Source organism: Nerophis ophidion, linkage group LG11 (genome assembly GCF_033978795.1).
Source record: "Nerophis ophidion isolate RoL-2023_Sa linkage group LG11, RoL_Noph_v1.0, whole genome shotgun sequence".
Lineage (NCBI taxonomy): Eukaryota > Metazoa > Chordata > Actinopteri > Syngnathiformes > Syngnathidae > Nerophis > Nerophis ophidion.
This window is the reverse complement of record NC_084621.1, coordinates 42,910,068-42,934,391: the sequence shown is the minus strand read 5'-3', so window position 1 is coordinate 42,934,391 and position 24,324 is coordinate 42,910,068. Positions and strand designations below refer to the sequence as shown.

The 24,324-nt window shown below is 38.4% G+C and overlaps 2 protein-coding genes across 2 annotated transcripts in view; one reads left to right on the top strand and one right to left on the bottom strand.

Annotated features, from left to right (window-relative positions):
- The first annotated feature begins 8,341 nt into the window (after window positions 1-8,341).
- Window positions 8,342-19,289, top strand: rbm48 (RNA binding motif protein 48). Its single transcript, XM_061916038.1, has 5 exons — window positions 8,342-8,736; window positions 8,826-9,016; window positions 9,114-9,259; window positions 17,597-18,129; window positions 18,212-19,289. The coding sequence occupies exons 1-5, from the start codon at window positions 8,617-8,619 to the stop codon at window positions 18,272-18,274; spliced, it is 1,053 nt and encodes a 350-aa protein (XP_061772022.1). The 5' UTR covers window positions 8,342-8,616; the 3' UTR covers window positions 18,275-19,289.
- A 1,351-nt stretch (window positions 19,290-20,640) lies between these two features.
- clxn (calaxin) overlaps window positions 20,641-24,324 on the bottom strand; it is a 38,300-nt gene continuing 34,616 nt past the window's right edge. Inside the window, exons 4-6 of the mRNA XM_061914764.1 lie at window positions 23,433-23,581; window positions 23,262-23,366; window positions 20,641-23,184 (exon numbers count right to left, since the gene is read on the bottom strand). Coding sequence (XP_061770748.1) covers window positions 23,134-23,184; window positions 23,262-23,366; window positions 23,433-23,581 — 305 coding nt within the window. The 3' untranslated portion in view covers window positions 20,641-23,133. The remainder of the gene's footprint in view (window positions 23,185-23,261; window positions 23,367-23,432; window positions 23,582-24,324) is intronic.

Genomic DNA, 24,324 nt, shown 5'->3' with positions numbered 1-24,324 from the left:
TAGCGGTTAAAATATGTTTGTATATTTCAAACATAGAAACACAATTACACAAATATAGATCACATATTTAGTGTCACACAAACTTCAAAATATCCTAAAAGGGGTAGGAAGAAGCAATGCTTATTTAGTCCTGCCCTACTTCATTTCACAACTTTTAGTAATATCTGCATTCACTTCCTGTACTCAATCTGTAACATAAATATATACATATGTAATATAGCAATAAATACATTCACACAATTACAATTGAGTTATAACCCACATGATTGGAAATGGATCAGAATACTCAAAATGTACACAAATACTACTTTATTGGTGGGAGTTATTTTGAAATATTGACTATAATTTCGACATTAATATGTTGATTTTTTTATAGAATTTTTAATATTTTAACAATACAGAAAAAATATAGAAATAAGTAAGACTTAATACTGTACGCAAATAACAAGTTTCATATACATCTAGAATCCAAACTAGGACAGCAAAAATGTAAAATACTAAATTCTACTTCCCTACCCGGTGTGTGTACTCTTGATACTTATTCTGCACACCCCGGTCAGACCGCTAAGGTAATCTGATCAGTGCTTTTTAGAATGCCCAAGATCGAGACGGAAAATGCAGAGGTTTCACAGTAGCAGGTCATCTCAGATGGCGATGAGTCTGCCTACAGTAGAGAGGTGGACCGGCTGGAGTCCTGGTGCAGCCTCAACAACCTGGAGCTGAAGACCCAGAAAACAGTGGAGATGATCATGGACTTCAGGAAAGTCACAGCCCCACCATCCCCCCTCACCCTGATTGACTCTCCCACTCCCGTCTCCATTGTGGACTCCTTCCGTTTCTTGGGCACCACCATCACCCAAGACCTCAAGTGGGAGCCGACCATCAGCTCCTTCATCAAGAAGGCCCAGCAGAGGATGTACTTCCTGCGGCAGCCGAGGAAACTTAAGGTGCCGACCAAGATGCTGGTGCAGTTTTATTCAGCCATCATCGAGTCCATCCTCACCTCCTCCATCACTGTGTGGTTCCCCGGCGCCACAGTCCGGGAGAAGCATCGACTGCAGCGCATGGTACGTGCTGCTGAGAAAGTGATTGGCTGCAAGCTCCCATCCCTCCAGGACCTGTTCTCCTCCAGGACCAGGAGACGTGTGGGTCGGATCACAGCTGACTCTTCTCACCCTGGACACAAAATATTCTCCCCTCTTCCCTCAGGCAGGAGACTATGGTCCATCCAGACCCACACCTCCCGCCACCTGAACAGTTGTTTCCCCTCAGCCATCAGACACATGAACAAGAACAAGATCTGATAGCTCACTTACAGCTCATCTTATTACCTATTCTGTCTTATATGTCTTCTATGTTGCACGATTGCACCAAGAACAACTCCTAGTTTGTGAACCTGTTCTCAAACAATGGCAATAAAAACTATTCTGATTCTGATTCTGATTCTGATTCTGAACTTTGGAACGCTCTCTCCTGGAATCTCAGAGCAGCAACATCTCTCGATACTTTTAAATCTTTAAAAGTCACTTATTTAACAAAAGCTGAGCTGGACATAAGTGTTGACATTTTCATCTTTTTATCCATTTTAACAGTGTTTTATATAAAGACTGTTTTGCAATTATTGGGATTTTTATCATTTTTAATATTTTTTATCTTTTTGTTTTTGTTTTTTGCACAATTTTTATGCATTTTAACAGCATTTTATAAATAAGTTTTGTCTTCATTGTGATTTTGATCTTTATTATTATTATTTTACCTTTCTGTTTTAATCCACACACTTTGGGGCAGTAGCCTATTTTAGAAATGTGCTATATTAATAAATCTACCTTGACCATGACAATGACAATAAAAGTCTTGAATATTAAATATCCTCATCAAACAAACCAGGGAATTAAATGACTCAATGACTCAGACTCATTTTGTAATCCAGTCCCCTGTCAGGTGTCACACACATATGCATGTGCATGAAAAAACAACTTGCAAATGAACGGCTCGCAACTACGAATCGGATCTCATCGTTGACAAAAGAGTCGTTCAAAAAACGTAATTCCTCTGTGAACAACACATCTCCACCAAGTATGTATAAATGTATTTGCACTTCTGAGCTCATGTTTAACTTTTATTTTGTTGATGATTTTCACTCAGGTTTGTGTTGGGTGTTGCCATTTCATCGCCCGTTTACAATTGCGTTGGCCTTTGCAGTGTTCTGGCACTTAAATGCAGTCGGGTGAACTCTGTTGGAAGGCAGACCGAGACCCCTCTCATGCGGCCTCGGTCCTCTTTTTAGACTGGTCCTGTTGGTCCTGGAATGCTTTTACACTTATCTAACGAAATGTATTAGCAGAGCAAACTAGTTGGTTTAAACCGGACTAAATGTGACAAGTCTGAATGCAGCCCAAGATTCAGATTTGTCAAGACAGCTTGCCAGCAAATGAAATACGTCCACACTGCTGGGTCGGATGTCCAATTCAGATTTTTTTTTGTCAATTTGTCAGGTTCTAACACTCATGACATCTATTAAACAGACAAGAAGCAAGGAATCATGCAGAGACAGAGTTCAATTTGGCTCATATGAGGAGAGACGTTTTTTGGACTGTACACTAGTTACAGATCCAAACTACGCTCTAAAGTTCAGCCCACGTCAGGGGCGTCGCCAGACAGATTTCACTGGGGCACGTGCCCCACTGTTGATTGGCAGTGCCCCAGTAAAAATTTCACCAATAAAAAAAACGCTTCAGAGTTTTAAGTCTACATAACATAGACAACAGCGCACATACTACTTAGTATGGTAATTGATTGCTACTGTATTCACTCCACAAAACAATGAGCACATGGCTAATTAATATGGTAATTTATTCACGTGTGGATCGTTGAGAGAGAGAGAGAGAGAGAGAGAGAGAGAGAGAGAGAGAGAGAGAGAGAAAGAGAGAGGGAGAGAAAGAGAGTGGATGAGAATCACTGCGTGAGGCAGGTAACGTTAGCCAACAACAATTTGTTAATTACATTATTTTGATTTTGATTTGACTCAAACTGTAGCTCCTACATGGATTTAAGAAAGTTATTCGCCCGCAGCAGAGAATAAGCGAGGAATGAGAGATGTAAGTGAAGTCCTAGCTAGCTAGGCAACATCATTGTCTTAAGTTGATGCTAAGTTAGCTAACGTCATTCCTTGTATCAAGACAAACATATTCATTTGCTGTACGAGCTGTCGGGGGAATTTCCAATGAACATGAAACACCATGTTGGTTATTGTCTGCTGGTTCTGCTCAGGACCTCTGCATCAATGATGATTTGGAGTAAGCATGTGTGAGTTGAGTGCTTCTCAAATGGTTTATCTTCAGGAAGAAAAACATTTTTCCCTATCATCAAGTTGTGAGCCAAATTTTTAAATCATTCAAGTTTATTTCACAGAAAAATAGCACAGTAGACTTGTCTTGTTAATCGGTGTGACTTTGACTAAAATAATCTTGTTTTGTCACCAGAAAAATGGCTACAGCTAAAGCATCTGGTTTTGTTTCCATAAAAAATAGTAACATTTCTGTATTTGTTTTCAGAAAGATGGCTGAAAATATCGGGTTTTGTTGCCCCATTTAGATTTTTTTAAAATATATTTCCATGTCTGTCCTGAGTCCTCCTCCAACTTGTTAGTCGGTTTGCCTTTTGCTAAAATACTCACTAATAGCCACTAGAAAAATGGCTAAAAATATCTAGTTTTGTTGGCACAATTAGATTTTTTTCTCCCAAAACTTTTTTTTTTTCATGCACACATCTGACTGTGACTCACTGAAAATGACACACAATCCACTTTTATGTCACGACCCACCAGTTGGGATCCACTGGTCAACTGTATAACAGTTACTGTAATATTTCCATGTCTGTCCAGAGTGATTGACCACTTTGCAAAACTGAAAACGAGACGTTACAGTTTACTTCTCAGAAAATGATTCCCTGAACGGACACACAACAGTTGTTCATTTATTCTACTACTGTGGCTTTATTGTTTTGTGTATATTTTATAGTCTTGTGTATCTGAAATAGGATTAGCCACATTGCCATAAATGGAAATTAAATAATATAAAAGAACCCAGAGATATAGGGGTGCTTTATATTTTGTTTTACTTTTGTAGATGTTAAATTTGCAGATTATTACTGCAATATATATTTCAAAAAGATTCATTTCTCTTCCTTTTTGCTTTTACCAGTAGCAGTTTAAAAGTCTGGAGTAAAAAAGTGCACAAGTAGGTCAAATGCATTAGTTAATTTCAGGTGGTTAATCAAAGATCCATACAACATAATCTGATATGATTTCATAGTTTAAAGCACTATTTATGTATTTTTTATGATAAATAAGTGCTAAAAATGTTTTTGCTTGCGCGCTTTGCACGCTCACATGAATTATTTGTGCCCCAGTACAGTATTAGATCTAGTGACGCCCCTAGTGACGCCCCTGGTTCACATTGAGGACGCATCGCATATAGATCCGATTTATAAACACTTACAAAAAAGGCCTTGGTCGGATATGAACATTTGTAATTTTACTGTTCACACGGACATGAATAAATCCGATACAGGTCGCATGTGAGGCAAAACTACTTGGAATTGACTAAATAGAGACTAAAGTTGGCATTATAAATGGGTTGTATTTGTATAGCGCTTTTCTACCTTCAAGGTACCCAAAGCGCTTTGAGACTACTTCCACATTTACCCATTCACACACACATTCACACACTGATGGAGGGAGCTGCCATGCAAGGCGCCAACCAGCACCCATCAGGAGCAAGGGTGAAGTGTCTTGCTCAGGACACAACGGACGTGACGAGGTTGGTACTAGGTGGGATTTGAACCAGGGACCCTCGGGTTGCGCACGGCCACTATCCCACTGCTCCACGCATTAAAAAAGATCACTCATTGTACAATTTTGATACTTCTCTTCATGTCCAAAAACATGTCTGCCAACTTTATTAAAACTTTAATGTTTAAAAGCATGCATGCTTCCTTCATTCTCTTTTTATTCAACAGTTCTTCAGTACATAAATATATGACCAAAGAAGGATAAAATACATTGTTAATTTATTTAAATAACTAAAAATAAATTCAAAAAAATATATTCATTAAACATTTTTTTTCTGAATTAAATCAATGCTGTTCAATAATATGAATTATGCTTGTTAAGCGCTAAAGAAAAACCTCAGGGATTTCTCACTTTTTAAAATTGTAATGTTTTCCTTAATAGTTTTGAATCATTGGTCTAGCACAAGTGTCAGATGTGGCCGGTGAAAGCCTGAAAATAATGTGCGTAAATAAAGCACCTCACCTCATGTATTAATGTCTTTGATCGAAAAATTGCATGTACTGCATAAAATGTCATGTCTTTTAAACTTTAATATTAGCTGATCATACAAAAAATATTATATTGACTTACCCCCTGCCCCCCAAATTCTAAATATCTATTTGATTTCAAAGCAGGGGCGTCACTAGCTTTTAAGGACAGGGGGGGCTTAGCCCCCAGGAGATGAACTGGATGTGAGTGTTCGTAGCGCACGAGTACAAAACTTCACAAACCGCTAACAAAAACTTAGAAATTATTATTTGTTATTATTATTATTAATTCAGTCAGTTAAGGAAATTAAATATATATAGAAGTCTGAATAGAAGTGAGAAACGTTCATGTATACTGTAAGAAAGACTTAGAGTCCGTCTGCTGATCTGTAAAAGAGCCAAAGGTGTCAAAGAGCTGAGGGACAGTATTCAAAGTGCAATGCTGAAACAAATAATGCAAACACTAAAATGTAAGTTCCAGGGCTTGACATTAATGATGTCCCGTCGCCCCGGGGACGGTAAATAAAATGCACGGGACGATGGCTTTTAACCATTTTTTTCTTTTTCTCTTTATGTATTTATTCATTTTACATTTAATATTAAATGTATTGGATTTTCCTCCCTCTGAAAATCCTACGAAATGTTTAACAAGCCATCCTATAATAATACAACAGCTATTAATGTAATAAATCAATGCAATAAAACAAATATATTTTTAATCATGTTTTTTTCATTATTTTAACAATAGGCTAATGTATACTACTTTATATAGATTCTACAAGAAACACAAAACTTAAAAACTAAAATATTTACAATTGCAAACACAAGGTTTTGTGCAGCTTGACCACAGAGTTGAGAAGGAGCAAAGATCTTCAATAATTGTATGTGAAAATCACAAAGAAATCTTCTGGGGGAGGATGACCCCCCTACAGGTATTTGGTTTACTAACTTTCAGTCCCACCTAAAACAAAATTCACCAGCCACCACTGATTATGATGCATTCTCCTTTTAGGCAAAACACAAGACAATACTCTCTTAACAGTATAACTGTAACCAGGAATAAGTCTTGAAGTAACAATATTAGATTACTAACTTTGTTGGGTAACACAGACTATGGTTTTATTCTGAATCCAGTGAAACAGATTGGCGGTTTTACCAGATTATAAAGACTTTCAAGTGTTTATATATGTTTAACTATTTGGCAGACACTTTTATCCAAAGCAACATACATGAAAAATACATATAAAACAATCACTGTAAGCATGATCGTTTACGGGAAGAATGTAATCGAAAATATCAATACAAAGTGTTATCAAGACAGAATAAACTCTGCTGTTGCAGCAACAGAGATACAGTCTATTGGTCCGTAAGATATATAGATATCTAGTATATTCATACATTGGTTTACGTAGGGTATACACATGTATATGTAACATAATCATATTGTTTCTTCAATTTAAAAATAGCTGACCGTTTTCCCCTCCTTCTCTGGGATTATTATTCCCAGTTTTGATCTTGGACATCTGGTCACTTATAGCATATAAGAATATTATATTACTGTTAAACAAACTATGAACACGCTAAAACATGTGTCCTTTATCATAGTTACATGTATGACCAAAAAACGCGTGAAAATCAGTGGTATTCAGTGAGATAAAATGCGCTGACAGTTCATTGCTCCTGCCAAAAGAATTGCACTGAGTGGAGTGGATCTCCACTCCAAGATGACGGCCGCGCATCTCGTCTCGTCAGCACCAGTAGGCCGTAGCGCGCCATACGCTATGAAGTGAGGGGAAACTGAGTGAATAATGACAAGTTATATGATTATTTATTTTAAACTCTTATTCGGGCCACTTTAAAATTAATATTTTGGCATCTATTTGTAAAAAAAAAACAGATATAAATAAAATAAAATATAACGCCAAATTATTTAGGGGGGTTTAAGAATATTTTAGGGGGGCTTGAGCCCCCCTAAAAGCCCTAGTGATGCCCCTGTTTCAAAGCAAGTTATACATCCCTTCCATCCATCCATTTTCTACTGCTTGTCCCTTTTGGGGTCACGGGGGGTGCTGGAGCCTATCTGAGCTGCTTCGGGCGGAAGGCGGTGTACACCCTGGACAAGTCACCACCGCATCACAGGGCCAACACAGACAGACAACATTCACACTCACATTCACACACTAGGGTCAATTTAGTGTTGCCAATCAACCTATCCCCAGGTGCATGTCTTTGGAGGTGGTAGGAAGCCGGAGTACCCGGAGGGAACCCGCGCAGTCACAGGGAGAACATGCAAACTCCACACAGAAAGATCCCGAGCCCGGGATTAAACTCAGGACTACTTTACCATGAATTGATTTACGTGGACACTGACTTAAACAAGTTGAAAAACTTATTGGGGTGTTACCATTTAGTGGTCAATTGTACGGAATATGTACTGTACTGTGCAATCTACTAATAAAAGTTTCAATCAATCAATCAATCAAGACGATCGTATTGTGAGGCACATGCACTAACACCTGTTCCACAGCGCTGCCTATCCTCCATGCTTATCCATCTCGTTGTATGAAAAAACAAAGACAAATCCATCGGCATTTTATGCATGGGTGCATGCAATAGTATAATAATATCATAAGGTGATTATTGAAAATCATATATACTCATTGTTACATGCAGCCCTCTAAAGGCAGCCATTACTGCAATGTGGCCCTCTATGACAATGAGTTGGACCCCCCTGGTTTAGAGAAAAATCTGTGTTTACTTTGAATAATTTAAGTTCGAGAATGAAACAAAATACATCTTTCTTTTTTTACTCTGAATAAGTCTACTTCCTGCCACAATACCTTTCAAAGTAGGATAACTGAACTCAAACCCCGGTGTCAAGGCAAATTTGTGCCCAGCCAAATTAAGTACTCATGGGGGGTGTGCGCATGCGCACTCCACAGGTGCGCCGGGCAGTTTTTTAGCAGGGCGGCGTCATTGTCAAACCAACGTGTGTGTTGCTACTGATCTTATTTGTTTCATCCTGCCGTCTCTCCATATTTAATAGCCTAAGACAATATATATCACAGTAACTTTGGAATGATACGGTTTTTCTTTTGGCTGACAATATCAGCAAATCCACAGGGGCAATTATTTGGCAAGCCGTCCCATACAGACTGTATACTATAGGGTGTGCATATATTTCGCTCTTAAGGCGCTAAATATATACCCCGACACGCTTGGGCACTTATTTCGCAGCGAGCACTTATTGACTCTTATTTTGAAGTGCAATAAACCGGAAACCAGTTTCAACCAAACATGGCGGAGCGGGGTAAAAGCTGTTGGGTTGCTCCGGAGGTATACAAACACCACGAACAGAAGAAAGTATGCATATCTCGCGCAAAATATCGAGAAGGGAGGAAAGCCCGGGCTGTTAAGGTGAGATACAAAGTGCTATTGAATATAAAGTTAAGAATAACATGTTGTGACCATTGTTGTGAACCGTAACCTTCTTTCGAATGTGGCAGGTGTACACCATTAATTTAGAGTCGTGTTACGTCATGGTGCAAGGGGTCCCTGCCATTGGAGTCATGGCGGAGCTGATCCAGCTGTGTGCGCTGTACGGAACTGTGCAAGAGTACAGACCGTTGGATGAGTACCCTGCCGAGGAGTTCACGGAGGTCTACCTTGTCAAGTTTCAGAGGATCACTAGTGCCAGGTTCATCATGTAGCTGCTCAAATTGTAGCATTCAGAGTGTCACAATTCTATCCACCGCCGTGAATAAGACCTCTTCTGCAAATTGTCTGACATTCAGGGCAGCCAAACGACACATGGACGAGAAGAATTTTTACGGAGGTGTGCTGCATGTTTGCTATGTACCTGAGTATGAGACCGTGGAGGACACCAGGATGAAGCTGCAGGACCGGATGAGATACATCATGTGGGCTGCTCGAAGTAAAGGTGCAGTATGTCACAGAATGATTTCACCAAAATAGTATAGAGAAAAATGCCCATTTAGTGGAACAGAAAAAACATTTAGGGGGGGGCATTACATTTTTACAGAGGGGCCCCTGACAAATATGAATTACCTCACCAAGAGCGCACACACTTGTTAAAGGCCTACTGAAATGAGATTTTCTTATTTAAACGGGGATAGCAAGTCCATTCTATGTGTCCATACTTGATCATTTCGCGATATTGCCATATTTTTGCTGAAAGGATTTAGTAGAGAACATCCACGATAAAGTTCGCAACTTTTGATGCTGACAAAAAAGCCCTGCCTTTACCGGAAGTCGCAGACGATGACGTCACAAGTGTGGGGGCTCCTTACATATTCACATTGATTTTAATGCAGCCTCCAACAAAAAGTGCTATTCGGACCGAGAAAAGGTCAATTTCCCCATTAATTTGAGCGAGGATGAAAGATTGCGAAGGACTAGAAAAAAAAAACGTGATTGCATTGGGTCAGATGTTTTTAGACACATTTACTAGGATAACTCTGGAAATCCCTTATTTTTATATTGTGTTGCTAGTGTTTTAGTGAGTTAAACCTGATAGTCGGAGGTGTGTCCTCCACGGGTGTCTTGACGCCAATGTCTCAGGGGAGTCGACGGCAGCTATGGACGGCACAAGCTCAGCTGATCTCTGGTAAGAAGCGACTTTTTACCACAAATTTCTCACCGAAACCTGCTGGTTGACATTCCGTCGTGATTCATGTTCGCTTGACCGCACTCTGATTCATAGTAAAGTTTCACCTCCAGGAATTTTAAACAAGGAATCACCGTGTGTTTGTGTGGCTAAAGGCGAAAGCTTCCCAACTCCATCTTTCTACTTTGACTTCTCCAATATTAATTGAACACATTGTGAAAGATTCAGCAACCCAGATCTCCAAAATACTGTGTAATTATGCGGTTAAAGCAGACGACTTTTAGCTGTATGTGTGTGCAGCGCTCATATTTCCTAAAAACCCGTGACGTCATTACACAACGTTCTCAAGACGAAACTCCCGGAAAATTTAAAATTGCAATTTAGTAAACTAAAAAGGCCATACTGGCATGTGTTGCAATGTTAATATTTCATCATAGATATATAAACTATCAGACTGCCTGGTGGGTAGTAGTGGGTTTCACTAGGCCTTTAAAGGTGCACTGCTGGGGCTTTGTCTGTCCACAACTGATCACTACGGTAGAAAAATGGATGAATGGATGGATGGATGGATGGATGAAAACAAGTTTACCTAATATTTTGTATGAATTGATATACTGTATATATAGTGTATTATTTAAGTATTATTAGCCACAATATGTTTGAAAAACAACTCAAATAGCATAAAAATGTTAACCTGACTTGCCAGATCCTGGTAGTTCGCTGAGCTCCACACAAGGATCTGGGACTTCTCAATAAAAGATGTATTTCAGAAGGCGGGACTTTGTAAAAAGAATAATTGTATGTGATTGGATAAACCACTCGTCTGTTATTTTGAATGACGTGCTACTTCAACCACTCACATCGAAATCAACCCGTGGCGCTGATGAGAGCGACGCCGGGAAATTCAAAACAGAACAGCCGAAATATTGGATAACGACAGAGCAAAAAGCTAGATAACTTTTACTGAAACAACGCAGCAATGTCAGTAGACGATCGATGTCGCAAAACAGTTGCAATAGCAGAATCAATGTTAGCACACGACTCCTCGCTGCGTGCCGCCATTGTTGTTTGAATCAAACAGTAGCTTCGGCGCTACGTCACATCTATGAAATCCCGCCCGGTTCATTATTTTTTTGCTATCTTGAAGGAGTTTGCATTGCCCTCAAGCCCAGATCCTTGTGTGGAGCTCAGCAAACTACAAGGATCTGGCGAGAGTCAGGTTATAAAAATGATCCTGTGTTTTATTTCAAATAAAAAAAAAAAAAATGGTGCCTCTGAATCACCTGTCAGTATTGCCACGGCTGGTTGCGCACCTAAACAGAGTTGACACTGGACATAAAATATTTGTTTAGCCTTTTTATAGAATATATATGCATCATTGCAAATCAAAATGATCATGATGCCATATATATTATGTCACAATGACTACCAATGCCACCGATATAGTGGCAATTTTGGGGAAACCCCGTACATATACGACAAACACTATATTTGTGTTTTTTGTAAGGATATGTGTTTTAAATTAGCCTTAATCGTGTCGGAAAAATTACAAATGGCCATTTTCTATGGTATTAAGGATAGAAATGGCAGCAGATAATAGATTTAGCTTAGTCAATGTCACAGTTTATGACTCGACTGTTGATGGCATAGCAGTAAAAATGAAATGTGTCCTCGTCACTTTCTCCCAGGTGTTAACATTACCATGTGGAACAAGTTATGTCCACACATTTTGTTTTTGGAGGTGACTTTATCTGGCAAGGAAAAAAATCTGATTGGCTCTCATTCATAACCAACTCCCACCCCCTCTTTCAATATACGCCGTAAAAAGGCTGAGATTTGATATACTCTAAACTTGTACTACACATTTACAAGACGAAATTAAATATGACTGGATTTCGTTTGTCAACATTTTCGTCTCTTTTTTTATACGTTAGCTAACTTGTCAGTTACTTATTATCGTCTTAGACCAGGGGTCACCAACGCGGTGCCCGTGGGCACCAGGTAGCCCGTAAGGACCAGATGAGTCGCCCGCTGGCCTGTTCTAAAAATAGCTCAAATAGCAGTACTTACCAGTGAGCTGCCTCTATTTTTTAAATTGTATTTATTTACTCGCAAGCTGGTCTCGCTTTGCTCAACATTTTTAATTCTAATAGAGACAAAACTCATATAGAATTGGAAAATCCAAGAAAACATTTTAAAGACTTGGTCTTCACTTGTTTAAATAAATTCTTTTTTTTTTTTTACTTTGCTTCTTATAACTTTCAGAAAGACAATTTTAGAGAAAAATACAACCTTAAAAAGGATTTTAGGATTTTTAAACACATATACATTTACCTTTTAAATTCCTTCCTCTTCTTTCCTGACAATTTAAATCAATGTTCAAGTATTTTTTTAATTTTTTATTGTAAAGAATAATAAATACATTTTAATTTAATTCTTCATTTTAGCTTCTGTTTTTCCGATGAATATTTGTGAAATATTTCTTCAAACTTATGATTAAAATTCCAAACAATTATTATGGCAAATCTAGAAAATCTGTAGATTCCATCCATCCATCCATCCATCATCTTCCGCTTATCCGAGGTCGGGTCGCGGGGGCAGCAGCCTAAGCAGGGAAGCCCAGACTTCCCTCTCTCCAGCAACTTCGTCTAGCTCTTCCCGGGGGATCCCGAGGCGTTCCCAGGCCAGCTGGGAGACATAGTCTTCCCAACGTGTCCTGGGTCTTCCCCGTGGCCTCCTACCAGCTGGACGTGCCCTAAACACCTCCCTAGGGAGGCGTTCAGGTGGCATCCTGACCAGATGCCCGAACCACCTCATCTGGCTCCTCTCGATGTGGAGGAGCAGCGGCTTTGCGTTGAGCTCCTCCCGGATGGCAGAGCTTCTCACCCGATCTCTAAGGGAGAGACCCGCCACCCGGCGGAGGAAACTCATTTCGGCCGCTTGTACCCGTGATCTTATCCTTTCGGTCATGACCCAAAGCTCATGACCATAGATGAGAATGGGAACGTAGATCGACCGGTAAATTGAGAGCTTTGCCTTCCGGCTCAGCTCCTTCTTCACCACAACAGATCGATACAACGTCCGCATTACTGAAGACGCCGCACCGATCCGCCTGCCGATCTCACGAGTGGAATCTGTAGAATCAAATTTAAATCCTATTTCAAAGTCTTTTGAATTTCTTTTAAAATATTTGTTATGTAAAATCTAGAAGAAATAATGATTTGTCTTTGTTAGAAATATAGCTTGGTCCAATTTGTTATATATTATAACAAAAAGCAGATTGGATTTTAACCTATTTAAAACATGTCATCAAAATTCTAAAATGAATCTTAATCAGGAAAAATTACTAATGATGTTCCATAAATTCTTTTAAAAATTCGATTCGAGTTAGCTAGTTTTTCTCCATTTTTTTCGATTGAATTTTGAATTTTAAAGAGTCGAAATTGAAGATAAACTATGTTTCAAAATTTAATTTACATTTTTTTTCGTGTTTTCTCCTCTTTTAAACTGTTAAATTGTTTTTTCATCATTCATTCTCTACAAAAAACCTTCCGTAAAAGTAAAACAAATGTACGACGGAATGACAGACAGAAATACCATTTTTTTTTTTTAAATATATCGATTTATTTATTAAAGGTAAATTGAGCAAATTGGCCATTTCTGGCAATTTATTTAATTGTGTATCAAACTGGTAGCCCATCGCATTAATCCATACCCAAGAAGTAGCTCTTGGTTCCAAAAAGGTTGGTGACCCCTGTCTTAGACAATGTGCCTTTGTTTTGATTACTTATCGTCTTATTTTTACCTCTTATGATGTGAGAAAAAAAAGAAACAGCTTTCAGACCAGGGCAGTCACGGCTGAAGGCTGGTATACACTCTTGCATTGCGTTGCGTAGCTTGCATGTCCCCCAATGGCGCTTGATTTATAATTATTCCGTGGACGGTGGCGCCAAACTTGTACTTCTGTTTCAAAACACTAAGGAGCAGTGTCTCCAGATGGAGCAATTGCAGACTCTAGATCAGGGGTCACCAACCTTTTTGAAACCAAAAGGGCTACCAGTTTGATACACACTTAAAAAAATTGCCAGAAATAGCCAATTTGCTCAATTTACTTTGAATAAATAAGTATATATATATATATATATATATATATATATATATATATATATACATACATACATACATACATACATGTATGTATATATATCTGTCATTCCGTCGTACATTTTTTTTTCTTCCTTTTACGGAAGGTTTTTTTGTAGAGAATAATTGATGAAAAAAAACACTTAATCGAACAGTTTAAAAGAAGAGAAAACGGGAAGAAAAAGAAAATCAATTTTGAAACATAGTTTATCTTCAATTTTGACTATAAAATTCAGAATTCAACCCAAAAAAAAGAGGAGAAAAACTAGCTAATTTGAATCTTTTTGAAAAAATTAAAAAAATAATTTATAGAACATCATTGGTAATTTTTCCTGATTAAGATTATTTTTTAGAATTTTGATGACATGTTTTAAATAGGTTAAAATCCAATCTGCATTTTGTTAGAATATATAACAAATTGGACCAAGCTATATTTCTAACAAAGAGAAATCATTATTTCTTCTTGATTTTCCAGAACAAAATTTTTAAAATAAATTCAAAAGACTTTGAAATAAGATTTAAATTTGATTCTACAGATTTTCTAGATTTGGCAGAATATATATTTTTTTAATTTTAATCATAATAAGTTTGAAGAAAGATTTCACAAATATTCTTTGTCGAAAAAACAGAAGCTAAAATGAAGAATTAAATTAAAATGTATTTATTATTCTTTACAATAAAAAAAATAAAAAATACTTGAACATTGATTTAAATTGTCAGGAAAGAAAAGTAAGGAATTTAAAAGGTAAAAAGGTAGATGTGTTTAAAAATCCTAAAAGAATTTTTAAGGTTGTGTTTTTTTCTCTAAAATTGTCTTTCTGGAAGTTATAAGAAGCAAAGTAAAAAAATAAATGAATGTATTTAAACAAGTGAAGACCAAGTCTTTAAAATATTTTCTTGGATTTTCAAATTCTATTTGAGTTTTGTCTCTCTTAGAATTAAAAATGTCGAGCAAAGCGAGACCAGATTGCTAGTAAATAAATACAATTAAAAAAATAGACAGCTCACTGGTAAGTGCTGCTATTTTAGCTATTTTTAGAACAGGCCAGCGGGCGACTCATCTGGTCCTTACGGGTTACCTGGTGGCCGCGGGCAATGCGTTGGTGACCCCTGCTCTAGATACTGTGTATTTCCTTCCTGTGAGGGGTGACTATATACAACCACTGAACTACAACATTGGCAACTTTGTCTACCCTGGAACTAATCATTCACAATAATCCTGTTACTTTTAATGAACGTTTTACTTATAAACATTTGAAAATGGACTGTGCAACTTTTGAATGTGTCGGACCTGAGGACGTTATTTGCAACAACATTTGGCCCTTCGGGACATGGGACGAGAGATCCAATTTATTTTAAATAACTATTTTAGTTAGCGACATGCTGGTGTTCATCTCTGTGGTCAGGTTCAGAGTTCACAAATGTTTGTAATTATTCCGTGCCTGAAAGAGTATTGATGTAGAATGAGTAATGTGTGTGAGAGAAAAAGAAGTCTGTGCATGAGAAAGAATATGTGTCGGAATTGAACTTGTTGGCACAAAATATGTAATAAAAGTGACGTACTTTCACTTTGTGACTGCTTCTGAACGCAACAACACAATAAACTGAAAAACATATACAGTAATTTTTTTCAGAGCGCACCAAGATATTAAGTTCACAAAATCAGTTTTTCATGCAAATGTTTAATCACTGTTTTATTTCATACAATAATTTGTGCATTTGAAGCACACAGTCTGCTCGCTTGTGTTTAAGAACTCTCCCTGGCAAAAACTGACCAATCACAGGTCTGCGTTCTGCATCGACGGTGCACGTAGGCTATGCAGGGGGAGGGGGACAACGCACCAGGCTTGACTCTGTGCCCCTACCCATGATGCCGGATCGATTAAAATATTGATAGTATCAACCAAGGGTAGTATCAGTATTGAATCATTGTTAAATGTTTTTTCTTAGAAAAATCACCTTTTTGTTTATATTTATTCTGTCATTAAGGATTTGAATCCATGGCAATATCATTTTTTTTTAAATTACAACTTTATTCGTGATATCGACAGGCGGACCGGTGTGGCTTCTTCAGTAATGCGGACATTGTATCGATCCGTTGTGGTGAAGAAGGAGCTGAGCCGGAAGGCAAAGCTCTCAATTTACCGGTCGATATACATTCCCATCCTCACCTATGGTCATGAGCTTTGGGTCATGACCGAAAGGACAAGATCACGGGTACAAGCGGCCGAAATGAGTTTCCTCCGCCGGGTGGCGGGGCTCTCCCTATAAATAGGGTGAGAAGCTCTGCCATCCGAGAGGAGCTCAAAGTAAAGCCGCTGCTCCTCCACATCGAGAGAAGCCAGATGAGGTGGTTCGGGCATCTAGTCAGGATGCCACCCGAACGCCTCCCTAGGGAGGTGTTTAGGGCACGTCCAACCGGTAGGAGGCCACGAGGAAAAGAACTAAGACACGTTGGGAAGACTATGTCTCCCGGCTGGCCTGGGAACGCCTCGGGATCCCCCGGGAAAAGCTGGACAAAGTGGCTGGGGAGAGGGAAGTCCAGGCTTCCCTGCTTAGGCTGTTGCCCCCGCGACCCAACCTCGGATAAGCGGAAGAAGATGGATGGATGGAACTTTATTCCTGTAATATTACATTATGTCGTAATATAACAATACAGTCGTCCCTCATTTATTGCTGTTAATTGGTTCCAAACATTACCTCGATGAATGAATTTCCGTAAAGTAAGAATCATTAATTGTAAATCAAATATAACCTTTTAAATGATTTTTTTTTACATTATTAGAGCCCGCAAGACTCTAATATTCTTTTAGTATTAATATTTGGAGTTTACTTAGCTATTTTTATGGTAAATTTAGGACCAAACATTGTATTATGCCTTAAAAAACTTTGTAAATGTCCCCAAAAAATCTGTGATGTGGTGAAGCCGCAATAATAAATGCGTGATGTGGTGAGGAACGACTGACTGTAAATTGTATTTACTAGGATGAAACTATAATTACTTGTAAAGGAATTTAAATTTTGTCAAGGAAAAATGTCATTTTGTGAGGATTTTTAAAAAAAATTTACTGTAATATTAGAAGAAAAACCCCATTTCATAAATAGAATAATATCACGGTTGTCAAGTTAAACTGTCACTTGTTTTTACATACACGTGAGTAACTGCATTTTTGATGGGTTTGTTCCTCACTAACACATGTTTTGTTAAAATATGAATACATGAACATGTCAATATTTATTTTGTACAACTTTATGATTTTTTGTACTTTACCCCTGTAAGATTACAATTTAATAAAAAAAATAAAATAATAAATTATAGGTTGATACTTATTTTCTTTGTAATATTATCAATGGTTTGCTCAAAAGTTAAAATATTTTTTTGTCTTTTTTCTTTCCTTGTGCACTGGCCATTTTACACACTATTTTCTAAAATGGACAATTCGTTATAATCTTGTTGTGATGAAGTTTTAATTGCTGTCTTTAACTTTTATTTGTTTTACTCTACAGTCCAAGAGAGGGAGCTGGAAGAGGCATCAAACAAGGAGTCAACATCAAAGACATCAACAGAAACCACTCCGGAGATCCCTCCTTCACATAATGATTTGAATGACCGGTACAATGAAGGAGAAAGTTCCAACTTTGAACATCATTTTGACTTTCCTTTACTGCCGCTCCCGCCTCAGGAACATCCCTTGTCAAGATGTAACCATCACGTACCAACCGAGGACAAAATGGGGACACTGCCCAACGGCATCATGGACGCTAAAGAAAAGACAGCGTCGAGCTCACATAAATCTCTTGTTGCGGAGGACAGACTGACCTCGAGGAAAATGTATCCAGCCAAGTTTGTACCGAGGACAACAAACTTGGAGAGCAGAAAACGTAGTATGGAAGATGTTGTGTCACATGTGCTGTCTGATGTCATGTCAGGAAAAAATGAGGCACTCATTGGCCCAAAATTAGAAGACACTCCTATAGAGGACATGGAAGACAACTCGCTGAACACGACTGTCAACTTGATCAGGAACACAATGAAGCAGGTTGCACATCTCTAATATTTTAATGGTTGTTTTTTTTTGTTAGTTTTTGATACAAATCTTCGAATGTTTTCTTTTTTTTTAGGCGGTGTCTGTTCCTTATCTTGGACCAGTGGGAAAAAAGAAGAAACCACGTCGGAGGATTTGATCGGGTTACCTTGCCGACAAATATTTCCTATTTTATTTGATGACACATTTACTAATTAGATTATATTTGTGCACACTTTTATGATCAATATGGAGAAGGAGTAGATCTGCTTTTTCATACTCTTATTCAGACATACTATTTTTTGTAAAGGCAGTTTTGTTGCAATTCGCCGATTTCATGTTCAATTTCTGAAAGCTGGATTATGTTCCTTTGTTAATTAACTAGTTTACGCTACACCGCTTTGCTCCTCCTGTAAACACTGTTGCGTAGCATGAGGTGAACCTACGTAAAAACTACCCTTACAGACTGTAAAGCAGCTAAATTGTTGATTCAACTGAGTTGTTTTGAGGGTCCAAAATATCCAGAAAGCTAAGGACTGGTGGACTGGACCTCTACCTTAATGAAAGTCTTATTTTGCTTATTACAGATATTTGGTTTTGGTCTATTTATTTTGTCAGTTATAGGAGCCCTCTCCAAATGTTTTGACCGGAACTTGCAGGCCACCAGTTGAAATGCTCAACCGAGGATTAAAAAAGGGCCTAAAATAGAATCTTGAGAAACACCACTAGTATAACTAAAGAAGTTGAACAAATGACTACTAACTGCATCTGAAGTAAACAAGTTACAGCAACACCTTAGTTTATAAGTCACATTACAAAACTGCCAAAAAGGAGTTAAAGGGAGGCTTGAGGAATTGTTAAGTTGTGTAAATTAAAATTTGGACCCCAGTGTTGTAGTGTAGGTTAAAATGTTAATGCAAGGTCCAAGTTCCTCTATACAACAGGACCATAAGTGTTAACAGGAAAGTGTTGAAAAAATTGTCTCACAAATTTTGAAGTGAAACAGGGTGGGGGTTTGCGTATTTGGGACAATGTTTTGGATTTTTAGCCCTGCAAAAAAGGCTTTGTGAAAGTTTGTAGAACATTATTTCCTGTGTATAATGTACAACCACCCTTCAAAAATGCCTTCTCCAATTTTGAATGAGCATTTGCAGTAAAAATGGATTAAACTTTGATTGTTTTGTTATTTCCTGCACTAATAACACTAGATTCCTCTCTTTTAAATATAATCATCAAAGGAAGATAAACATACACAGTTTGTTTTAAAGCATTTTGCCAACATGTGGGTAGGGATGGAGTGTCCTATAACATCTACAAGGATGGCAGGTCTATAACTTATAATGGCACAGCAATGTCCTAAACTCACACAAACCCCCAAAACGCATGCAATACGGAAAATCCACGGAAAGATGATACAACCAGAAGTTAGCTATAAAGGGTCAAATGGGTCAACATTAAATAAATAGATATATAAAAACATTTACTTAAATATATCAGTTAATTGTGGAATTAGACGAAAATATATTTAATGTAGAATTACACTTCATTATTTACAAATAGATTATTGATTGAATTATTTCATGATTGATTTCACAATTGATTTATTTTTTGTAATCTAATGATTTAGTTAATGACAAATATAATTATTGTAATATGTATTTATTTAACTTGGACCTTTCAGCTACTTATGGTGCAAGTCTGAAAAGGGTCAGTGTATACAGAAAGTATCCACAGAGTTTCACTTTTTTCATATTTGTTATGTTACAGCCTTATTCCAGAATGGAATAAGTTCATCACACTATCCCCTATGATGGCAAGGTTAAAAGTTTTTTTTTTTTAATTTTGCAAACTGTTAAACATAAAAATCACGTACATAAGTAATCACATCTTTTGCGCAATACTTGGATGCATGTTTGGCAGCAATTACAGCCTCAAGTCTTTTTGAATGCAATGCCACAAGCTTGACACACCCATCTTCGGGCAGTTACGCCCATTCCTCTTTGCAGCATCTCTCAAGCGCCATCAGCTTGGTTGGGAAGCGTTAGTTTTCATCCAGCATGTCTTTAAACATTGCGGCAGTCATTTTAATCTAGTCGGGGAAGAGACCTAGAACCCGATGGTCACTGTCAGAGCTACCGCATTCCTGTGTGGAAAGAGGAGAAACTTCCAGAAGGACAACCATCTCTGCAGCAATCCAACAATCAGATATTTTCTTAGTAAAAGGTTTGCCAACATGCACCTGAAAAACTTTCAGACCATGAGAAAAAAAATCTCTGGTCTGATGAGACAAATTTTGAACTATTTGGCATAAGTTCCTGGCATCACGTTTGGAAGGAACCAGGCACCCCTAATCACCATACCATACCATACCAAACCATAGTGAAGCATGGTGGTGGCAGTATCATGCTGTGGGCATGTTGATCTAACCTAATGGAGCTTAAGAGATGCTGCAAAGAGGAATGGGCAAAACTGCCCGAAGATAGGTGTGCCAAGCTTGTGGCATTATATTCAAATAGACTTGAAGCTGTAATCGCTCCCAAAGGTGCATCATCAAAGTATTGATCCGGTAGGTAGGGTTGGCAAATATGCTTTAACATCAAAACTGTAGCTGCCATTATGATGTGCAGTGTTGTTTTTAAATTACCGTAAGTCTTGATTTATAGAAAGTATTTCAATGGTTGACATCTGCGCTTTTAAGTGTTAAAGGCCTCCTGAAATGAGATTTTCTTATTTAAACGGGGATAGCAGGTCCATTCTATGTGTCATACTTGATCATTTCGTGATATTGCCATATTTTTACTGAAAGGATTTAGTACAGGGCTTCACGGTGGCAGAGGGGTTAGTGCGTCTGCCTCACAATACGAAGGTCCTGCAGTACTGGGTTCAATCCCAGGCTCGGGATCTTTCTGTGTGGAGTTTGCATGTCCTCCCCGTGAATGCGTGGGTTCCCTCCGGGTACTCCGGCTTCCTCCCACCTCCAAAGACATGCACCTGGGGATAGGTTGATTGGCAACACTAAATTGGCCCTAGTGTGTGAATGTGAGTGCGAGTGTTGTCTGTCTATCTGTGTTGGCCCTGCGATGACGTGGCGACTTGTCCAGGGTGTACCCCGCCTTCCGCCCGATTGTAGCTGAGATAGGCGCCAGCGCCCCCCGCGACCCCAAAAAAGGGAATAAGCGGTAGAAAATGGATGGATGGATGGATTTAGTACAGAACATCCACGATAAAGTTCGCAACTGGAGAAAAAGCCCAGCCTCTACCGGAAGTCACATGTTGATGGCTCTTCACATAGTCACATAGATTTTAATGGGAGCCTCCAACAAAAACAGCTATTCCGACCGAGAAAACGACAATTTCCCCATTAATTTGAGCGAGGCTGAAAGATTCGTGTTTGAGGATATTGATTGTGAAGGACTAGGAAAAAAACAAAAAACAAAACGTGATTTCAATCGCGTTGCATTGAGACGGACTCATATGTTTTTAGAGACATTCACTAGGAACATTCTGGAAAATCCCTTATCTTTCTATTGTGTTGCTAGTGTTTTAGTGAGTTTAACAGTACCTGATAGTTAGAGGTGTACGTCCACGGCCGGGTATTGACGTGCAGTGTCTCGGGGAAGTCGCCGGCATCTGTACGGGAGGCGCAAGCTCAGCTGATATCTGGTAAGTGGCGACTTTTTAACCACAATTTCCTCACCGAAAACTGCTGGTTGACATGTAGTCGGGATCCATGTCCGCTCTGATCCATAAGAAAGTTTCACCTCCAGGAATTTTAAACAAGGAATCACCGTGTGTTTGTGTGGCTAAAGGCTAAAGCTTCCCAACTCCGTCTTTCTACTTTGACTTCGCCAATATTAATTAAACAAATTGCAAAAGATTCAGCAACACAGATGTCCAAAATACTGTGTAATTATGCGGTTAAAGCAGAGGACTTTTAGCTGTGTGTGTGTGCAGTGCTCATATTAATAACAGCCCGTGACGTCAAGCGTATACGTCATCATTACGCGACGTTTTCAAGAAAAAAGTCCCGGGAAATTTAAAATTGATATATAAACTATCAGACTGCGTGGTGGGTAGCAGAGGGTTTCAGTAGGCCTTTAAAGGAGTTATTATTGTAATATACGTCACAGCAGCTCAGACAAGTAACAAAGCAGAGTGGGCGGGGTTTGTTTTAAGAGCAGCCAGCTTGAAACGCATGTGTTTGGAACAGAGATATTTTTACAACAAATGTCTGCAATAAAGTGATAATATATCATATTGAAGGTGTTTATTACCCTTTGCATTCATATTTTGCTGTTTGTTACATTTTTGTCGTGTTTTGCTTGATTGTAAAATATGTCTATCCAGGAGCTTGTCTGAGAAGTAAAAGAGGAGCGATGTTCATATGTTGGTAATATTCAGTGTTCTATTGTCCGTAGTTAATATTGTAAATCCCACTTTCTTAATTTTGATGTACATGTTGGGTGACCCATTCAGTAAAAAACTGTAAAATTCCATTCCGTTTTTTCGAGGTGGTCTGTCATAACGTTTTTAGAATTCTATCGGACATTGTGATTTTGGTACACTATCTCTGAAAAATAGGGACCCAAATACAAATACTGTACATCAGAGTTTTACAGCTAAATGTGCATATATCATTTATACACACATACATATTTGCCCCCCCCAGACACAATTTTTATCTCAATGTGGCCCCCGAATCAAAATATTTACCCAGCTCTGCTGTAACATAACAAAATGTGAAAAACGTGAAGCGCTGTAAATACTTTCCGGATGCACTGTACATGAGAAGGATGCCAAGAAAAAAAGTTGGCGGAGGAAAAAGGTACTTTTTTCAAAACAATAATTTTGAGCTACCGATTTAATTAATTGTGTTTTCCCTATATTGCACGTGTTTTGAGGGTTTGCGTTTGTCCCTGTTGGCAACCGCAACAAAGAGAAAGACGTGATCGCAACTAAACCATGAAAACAACAACTATGTTGCACAGAATAAAAGCATGAATATGAAGTACTGTATGATCAGTGTTTTGCTTGAACTTGAAATACACGCTGCTCAAATGCCTCAATCCTCTGGAAATGGAAAAGAACAAAATAGATTAGTCGTAAAAGAACATCGCAGCGGTTAAATCAAACTTTTATCAACTTACGATGGTGTTGGGCAGGCACGTCCCAAAAGCCTCCAGCACATGATTGACTTCCTTCACTGACCTCTCAAAATCCTCAAAGGACAGCCTGTCATCGTGGTCGTGGTCCTGTGAGTGGACATAATATCAATAAGATGCTTGTCCTTAAGTAAGTAACGTGTGCAAACTTCTCACCATCCTCTTGAGTGTGATTTCCACCAGATCTTTGATTCCGTCGTAAGGGTCCTCTTCCCCAGGCAGTCTGAGGCTATACCTCAGCATTTGTAATATCTCCTCCCTGGTGATGTAGTGGTCACCGTTCAAATCGTACACCTGAAAGCAGTCTGCACCAGGTGTGGAAGAAAAAGGCTTTACTACTTGTCGTCTCGTTACAGCTGAGTACACCATGCACATTTCACAAAGGAACCCATCACAGTATATATTCTCAGGAGACAATACTAGACTTTCCCTCCAGGATTATGAGGGATTTTTTTGTGATTGTTGCTGCCTAAAATGCCTGAATTTGCGAGAGTTTTTTGCAGAAAGATGTGGCGAAAGTTCAAATGTTTTGAGGCGTATTTCTTTTTAAATAATATTGAATCAACTTGGGATTTTATTAATTTGTTGCCAATGATTTAAGTATTCAAAGACTTCAACTTGCAGGCCTAAAGGGGAACTGTACTTTTTTATTTTTTATTTTGTCTATCGCTCGCAATCATTATGAAAGTCATGATGACGGATGGATTATTTTTAATGCATCCTAAATATTGAATAAACGTAAATAAAAGTCCCCCCACAGTAGCGCCAATTGGAGCTCCACTATTTCGCCCATAAAATCAGATAAATAACCAATCACAAAGTGCAGACAATACTCCATTTACATTGTGCGACTTGAATATTAACTAAGTATTAGTGATATTGTTATTATAAGTGCTAATGCAGACAGACAATTTAAAGGGGTGAAATAATCACTTCTGTGTCTCCCTATGTTTCATCGCTTCCCTTGTTCCCTGTAAGATTATTCCACATCATAATTTATGCCTCTCACCTGAAATGTAGATGGCTGACGATATAATCCAACAAGTTG

Excerpts from the sequence above, each read along its gene's own strand:
- rbm48 (XM_061916038.1), top strand. The coding sequence starts at position 8,617 with ATGGCGGAGCGGGGTAAAAGCTGTTGGGTTGCTCCGGAGGTATACAAA. Across the intron at positions 8,737-8,825 it reads GGAAAGCCCGGGCTGTTAAG|GTGTACACCATTAATTTAGA; the intron begins GTGAGATACAAA and ends CGAATGTGGCAG. Across the intron at positions 9,260-17,596 it reads GTGGGCTGCTCGAAGTAAAG|TCCAAGAGAGGGAGCTGGAA; the intron begins GTGCAGTATGTC and ends TTTACTCTACAG.